At 45.5% G+C, this 7,451-nt stretch overlaps 1 protein-coding gene across 1 annotated transcript in view; it reads left to right on the top strand.

The window, feature by feature from the left end:
• The first annotated feature begins 892 nt into the window (after positions 1 to 892).
• COQ10A (coenzyme Q10A) overlaps positions 893 to 7,451 on the top strand; it is a 17,395-nt gene continuing 10,836 nt past the window's right edge. Inside the window, exon 1 of the mRNA XM_015423650.1 lies at positions 893 to 1,076. Within this exon, the coding sequence (XP_015279136.1) occupies positions 997 to 1,076 (80 nt within the window). The 5' untranslated portion in view covers positions 893 to 996. The remainder of the gene's footprint in view (positions 1,077 to 7,451) is intronic.

Below are 7,451 nucleotides of genomic sequence, written 5' to 3'. Positions count from 1 at the left end.
CTCTCACCCATTTGGCTAAATACTGTATTCACATTTCCTGTACCAGTAGTTCAAGTCACAGTTAGCTGTTTTTAACAAGTGTTATTATTACCCAACCTGAGGTCTCAGATTGTTATGATAAAAGTGGGCCTCTAAATGTTTTAATAAGCACATCTGGAAAATATTGTATATTTTGATCATCTTGCAAATCTTCTCAGTGCACTTCACTCACATGACAAAGTATGCTAGCGTCTAAGGGGAGAGCTAATATCAGAATAAAATGGTATGCATAAATGCCGCCCCCATACATTTTTTCATGTTTTTCTGAAATAGCAAAAGTAAACAGGAGAGTTGTGGTACCTTAAAGACTAACAATATATTACAGCATAAGCTTGGACTGCTGCCCACTCCTCACTAGGCAGAAATTTAAGGTGGGAAATATGGGAAGGCAGCAGGATGAAGAAGCTATAAAATGCAGGAAATACAGGAAGACACTTACGTAAAGTTCAGATCTAATCAAGAAAATGACCCATTCGCTAGTTACGCTAAGTTAGTTAACACCTGTAATGGATGAGTGGGAAGTCCCAGGCTTTGCTAAGATTGTTAACACTTGCAGTGAAGCAGATCTTCCCTGTATATTTTATCGTCTGGCACATGGAAAGAACACGCTATAATAGGAAGCAAGCTGGTAACGCAATTGCAAACCCCACCCATTTTCGCACCGAAGAGCCAACAATTTCAAAGCGGCCTCAGTGAGTCCAAAAACTACAATTCCCACTATTCTCTCGGATGTGGCCTTTGGACTACAAATTCCACGACGCATTGCGGTCACCCGCTCTCCCTTCCCGCCCCCGTCCCATGCTTTCTGTCCCGGCGGGACGTACAATGACGTCTTTGACGGTATCGTGACGTTGACAGGGTCAGGGTTCACGGAGGCCGGAGCCGGTGTCTGTCTGGTCGCGGGCAGAACTGAAGAGGCCGGGAGTCGGACGTTTCCTTCAGGTCCACCCCCCCTTCATGGCGGCTCGCCGGCTCCGGGAAGTTTTGCAACTGGGAGCGCGGGGAGGGCTGCGGCTAAGAGCGCCCCCGGCCGGCAGGTGAGCGGCGGACAGGAGGGGCAGAGAAAGGAGGCTGAAGAAAGAGAGGGAGCAACAGGTGGGGCTGGGGGAGGGGGGGTGAGGGAGGCTGCCGGCTCGGCTTGCCCAATAGGAAGGGGCACGGTCGGGGTGGCCACGTCTCTTTCCTGGCAAGGCTCCTGTGCTTTCCCGAGAACAAGCCAATTCGAAGCTTCCTCTTTATCTCCAAACAGTTGGAAAAGATTTGCTTGTTGGATTTCTGAGTCTCCTACAGCTGTTAAAGCATAGAAGCTGAGACGGGAGAAAAAACTGGTAGCCCTTTGAGATAAGAGGCTCCCGTTACAATGCTGGGAAGAGAAAGGAGACAAGCCTTTAAAATAAAGTTAAAAATAATCAGGGGCATCCGGCAGGCCTCCAAAAGGAGTTTGGTTGCTCTGGAAAACATGCTGGATTCTTCTGACTTTGATTTTTAATTAAATTATTCAGTTGCAAGGATTTTGGGGGAGGAGCAGCTGTCTGTGTCGCGTGGAGGCCTGTTAGAGAAGCAAAGGGAAAGGCCTTGTAAAAGGAAGGAGAGACAGAGGTTAAAATGGATACTCTTATGCTGTTGAGAGTTGCTGGCTGTAGTCGAGAGCTTGGAAAAGGTCATAAAGGGGTTGCTGAAGTGGAGATAATTGTGAGGAGAGCCAACTGGAGAAGGGGGAGTGCAACTGGCTTGGTTGGTGAGGGTCTTTAGGGGCTTAATGGTTCAGGATCCTGTGAGTGTTGGCCCAGGAAATGACTACAGTGGGTTTTCTTGATGAACATGTTCCTGCAGGGAAAGGTATTCATTCACATTAGGGTGTGTGGAAGAGGTGTGTATCCTAGATTACTTAATATGGACAAGGAAGGACCTCTCCTTTGGGGGGGGGGGGTGCTTGAAAACGAATACTGTTAGAATCTTTTGCTTCCTACACCATGGAGGTGTAGTGTAAATGCATATCTTTTGTATGCAGTGCCCAGCAAGAGGGTTCTACAGAGCAGGAACAGCAAACAGGGAGCATGTATGTAGCACTGCTTCTACTCCGTGGTGTTGTGTTTCAGCCTTGAGCCACTTTGGAAGAGGCACACTCTGCTTCCCCTCACTACTCTTAATGCTTTAAAATGTGTTTCTCCAATAGCACAGCACAATCGGTGTCCATCACCATATTTAAATGTCTGCTCAGTGCTTACCACTGGTGGCTGTATTTGTAAATCCTAATTTTGTACAGGCCTGACCTGGATAGGCCAGACTAGCCTGATCTTGGGAGTTAAGCAGGCTCAGCCCTGGTTTGTATTTGGATGGGAAACTACTAAGGAAGTCTGGGATCGCGAAGCAGAGGCAGGCAATGGCAAACCACCTCTAAACAGTCTCTTCCCTTGAAAACCCTGTGGGGTCACCATAAGTTGGCTATGACTTGACAGCACCTTCCACCACCACCAGTTCTCTACAAATGTGCATGAGATTCCTGCCCCCCCCCCTTCAGTTCTTGTTGATTTGTACACCGGTGATTGTGAATACAGAATACAGATTGATTTACCTAGAAAAGCACAGTGGGTTTTTTCCACCGATGGCGTTAGAGAACTGAGCATGTTAGTAAAAGTGGCTCACGCCTAGTGGCCATTTGATTGTATAGGAATCCCTCAGTCCAGCTATGGAGATGTGGATGCCTGAGAGAATTGTACATAGTAATATTGGTAGCTATGCCCCATATCATTATATAGGTGGCAATTTAGCGCAGTTATTTATTATAATTATGTAATCTGTGTAAGGGTATAAGTATTGTGTGGGGATGGAAACAAGGGGAGAAAGTGTCTGAGCAGCTGGCAGTTGTCAGACTCATAGCTTTTATTTTAAGAAATGCGGTGAATGGTCTTCAGGCTTAATAAATCTTGCTAGGCCTCTGTTGGCTGTAGCAGCAGCGAAACAAAGAAGTTCTCAGATTAGACTGAAAGCTGGCAGGAGGTCATAGCATTCTGCTCCATTTACCCTTCAAGTTGGAGAAGGTTGGTGGTGCCTGTTTCTTCAGTAATCAGACATGATTTTTTTAATGTTTAAGGCGCTTCATAGAGATGCAGTGTGGTGGAAGAGCTGGTAACACAACAGCTAAATAACACACTTTCAATCCACTTTCAGTGCACTTTGCAACTGGGTTTCACTGTGTGAAATGGCAAAATTCATCTGCAAACCGTCAATGAAGTGGATTGAAATTGCATTATTTTGTATTTGTGTAACCTCCCAACAGAGTCACTTTCAGGATGGACTTTGACTCCCTCTGATTGGGTTCAAGACTGGTGACTTTTGGACAGATTCCAATAGTGCTTTTTTCCTCTTGACTTCTGAATTACACACATTTCTGATCAGAAAGTGTATTTTGGCATGTGTCCAATGAAATGTGGGTAGAATTCATCTAAAGTTTGGTGGTATCCCATGAATGGAAGGATTATTGTGCAAGTAGTAGGCCTGCTTATGTCACTATTCTTGCACCATCATGAACCCTAAGTATTTGCTGCAATTGAATATAATTGTATAAAATGCATTATTAAACAACAGGTGTGCAAGCACAAACTTAGACTACAATTGTAGTCTTAGTGCTTGTGCAAATGGATATAACTGGGTACAATGAAAATTTCTCTGCACTATAGTGTATTGCAGCTTTTTAAAAAAAGTGTTTCTGCATATGTAAATACAATTATGTTTGAGGAAGTGGATCCCAGGATGTGTGCTGATGTGTATATAAAACATGTGGAAGATCGCACACAGTGCATTTTATAGCTGTGCTCCAATCACACTGTGGGAAGTGCCACAATTATGCATTGCCATAGCATGGTGACTTGGCTTCACAGGAGACAAATAGTGATGGTTTTTGGAACATAAAAGGGAGCCGATTTGCGCTCAAAATGCTGCTGTATGAGGGAGGGCTCCTGCCTCCCCCCTGAGCCATTTCCCCTTGGATGAAAGAGGATGGGCCTCCATTTTTACTGCTCTATGTGAAGTATTCTGTACATGTGGAGCAGCAGAAATGGGGGAAATAACTACTCCCAATTTTGTGTGGGAAAACAGCTTGGGCGGGGGGGGGAAGGAGCCATTCCTCCCCATGCAGCAGTGTTATGAGCCCAAATGGGCTCTCCTTTCTTTTTGAAAATCTACTCCCTGCAGCTGCTGTGGTGCTGCAGGGAACCCAGATCCAACTCTTTAAAAATAAGCATGTCTAGTTTGGTCCTCAAATGCATGACTTGAAACACATTAATTGGAACTCCAGTGGGAGGTATCACAGTTCTCCAACATGAGGCTGAGTTTGGCATGGGCATTAGGCAGCTGATGTTCTCTGGCACATGTTTTCTCTGCTCAAAAACGTTTTCACATGTGGTTTTATCTTCAAGCTCTGGAAAGAGAGTGGCACTTGGATGCTAGTCCTTCCCTAAGTTGGTCTGGTGGTGAAGAACACAAACATTACTCATCCATGGCAGAACACATGCTTTGCATGCAGAAGTTGTCATCTTAAGTCCCTAGAATTTCGAGGTAGAAGATTTCTGGCAGCTGTAGTAGGGAAAATCTGTCTCTTCCTGAGATCCCAGAGATCTCCTTCCAGGCAATGGCATAGAAGAGGGCCTGGGCTATATAGTCCAGTAGTCTAACTTGGTGCTAAAAAGGTTTCCCTTGCTCGAAAGCCAGTTGAATCCGATTCTAGGGGTGGTGCTCATTTCTGTTTTCAAGCCGAAGAGCCAGCGCTGTCCGAAGACGTTTCCGTAGTCATGTGGCCAGCATGACTAAACGCCGAGGCATATGGAACACTGTTACCTTCCCACCGAAGCGGTACCTATTTATTTACTTACAATTTCTTGCTTTCGAACTGCTAGGTTGGCAGGAGCTGGAGCCAGAGACGGGAGCGCACTCCGTCACGTGGCACTAGGGTCTCAAAATGCCGAACTACAGACCTTCCGGTTTGCAACTCAGTGTCTTAACCTCTGAGCCACTGCGGCCCCTAACATGGTGTTAGGCAGATTCATATGTTCATACCTTCATTTGGCAGCTGAAACCAAGCTACTGTGTCTCATCCTCGGCTGCTTTCACATCTGTAGGAGCACACTGTTAACTTATGCAAGTGCTTTAAGCATTTAGGGATGTGTTATATACCGTAAATATCAAGTTCTATTTATTTATTTAGGGAATCATCCCCCCCCCGCATCCCCCCCATTTTGTTACAGAGGAACAAGCTTTTCCAGCATGGTGGATATTTTCTAGTTGGAGGCTGTTGTGATCCAAATCCAGTGCTTTTAATAATAAATAGCAAAGATTCTCCACTTGATCCATAATTTCCAGGAACACCTATATGTTTGTGCCAAAACCCTAGTTTGAAGCATTCAGTAACATTTACAGTTGTGGCCTTCTGATTGTACTATTTGGCAATTGAAAAGATGATTGTAACAGACTTCTAAACACTGGAATGCAGTGGAATTTGGTCTCCCATTGGGCCACAGTGCACATGCTTTCTATATGCCCTCCCTCCCCATCTGAGAGCTGAAGACCTTATGTTATGCTTTAACAGTTTAGCTGAAAGCTACCAAAGCCTAGGAGCGAAGAAATAAGTAATTTCATCTGTCCTCCTTCTCTCTGGTTAGGGCAGATTCCGTATTGTGATCTTGGGTAAGTTGTACGATCTGCGTACTCCCTCCTCCCCTTCATACCTGACCTGGATAGCCCATGCTAGCTTGATCTTGTCAGATCCAGAAGCTAATCAGGGTCGGCCTTGGATAGTATTTGGATGGGTGACCTCCAAGAAATACCAGGGCTGGAATGCAGAGGCAGGCAGTGGCAAACCACCTCTGAAATGTCTCTTGCCTTAAAAAACAAGTCTAGCTCACTACTTAGTGGTACATAATGCTAAAAGAGCTAGAACTTCTAGGTGCCAAACAATCTTAGGATCTCTTGGCTATACTACACACACTGCTGTACAATTATTATTATTAATAATTATTATTCCCCTTCTCATACCATAAACTGGAGATATTTTTTGCTTATAGTACCAAATGATGGTAAAGACTAGGTAAACAGTACTAAGCATTTCACTCTTGGTATATACACATGTGTTGAACAAAGCTTGGGGGTAGATATTAGTGTCTTGTTTTTGTGACTTTTAAAGGGTTTTTTTGTTATATATCATTGAAAAAAGTTCCCCATGTTTTACCAGAGAGACCTGATGAAGTGCTGTTACTGGAGGTCTATGTAAGACATCTTCTCAGGGCTGATAGTTTTCCCCATAAATGCTATTCTCAGCCTCTGACTTTCCTTGGACACCTGTGCTGCTACTAAGGCCTTATGGGCCCCCCAGGGTGTGTGCTGCTCAGGGTGTTTGGCCAGCTGCATGGCAGTGTTTGTCCTTGCTGTGCCAGTCTGTTTTGTGTGAGCCACCAAAGACACCAGCCGGTGAGGTTTCATCACTGTGGCCAAGGTCCAGTGGTAAAGCTCTGAGAGGTCACAGACTGAGTCTGAGGCATGGCTCGAGATTGCTATTTAAAAGTCTACTCGTATGTAGAGCTGGGCGGGGAAGAGGAGAATGGTGGGGTGTGTGCCATGTACCACCATTGTTTCCTTGTAGACAGTAAGGCAATGAGCTTTGAAGGGCTTGCTGAGGGCTAATCTACTGAGAACTCTCAAGTTCTGCCATCATGGATTTAAAAGTACCTGGTTGTGCCATGGTGCATTGGATTTCCTGTGCCTTTTCTTATGTAAGCAGCCTATTCGCAAGCACCTGAGACTGCTTGGCACTACCCCAAGACAAATATGTCCCAGCTAACCTGTCAGGGCAGCTATTCCTGTAACTGGCCATTCTTTCCAGAGTCCCCTTGTCCCTGAACCTGCTGTAACCTCCCCATACTGAGTGGGCAATCCTGGGCTGAATTGCATTTAGTAAATAAAAACCTGGCTGTTTCATAACACCTAGCTGGGTCCCTCTCTTTTGTATTCTCGGATCGCTTCCTACCCTTGTGGTATGCCCTGTTGTTTCCTTGGGTATATCTGCCTCAGCAGCAAGACGTGCTGTCCTGCATAGCGCGTGCCCATACAGTGGCTGCTGAAAGATGGATAGAACAGGGACAGTGTCTTTGGTTTTCTCCTGCTTCTGGCAGTCAGATTTGTGCCCCTTGACTAAGGGCAAGAAGAACTTGGACATCTGTGATCCCTTTACACTACAGTGGCTGCTAGCAAATGTGGACACCTTTTCCTTCTGCTCTATGATTGCAAAGGGGTAGCTGCTTCCTCCTCCTAGTCTTTGCCAACGAAGAAGGGATTGGGCATGAAAGCAGCCTGCCCTGCAGCCTTTTCAGTCTTGCTTGAGTGACATTCTTTCCCCTTTTCCTCTTCTCAGGCAAGAGAGT

This window comes from Gekko japonicus, unplaced genomic scaffold, assembly GCF_001447785.1.
Source record: "Gekko japonicus isolate JY-2015 unplaced genomic scaffold, Gekko_japonicus_V1.1 scaffold33, whole genome shotgun sequence".
Lineage (NCBI taxonomy): Eukaryota > Metazoa > Chordata > Lepidosauria > Squamata > Gekkonidae > Gekko > Gekko japonicus.
Note: the sequence above shows the minus strand (reverse complement) of the source record. Positions and strands in the feature narration are given on the sequence as shown.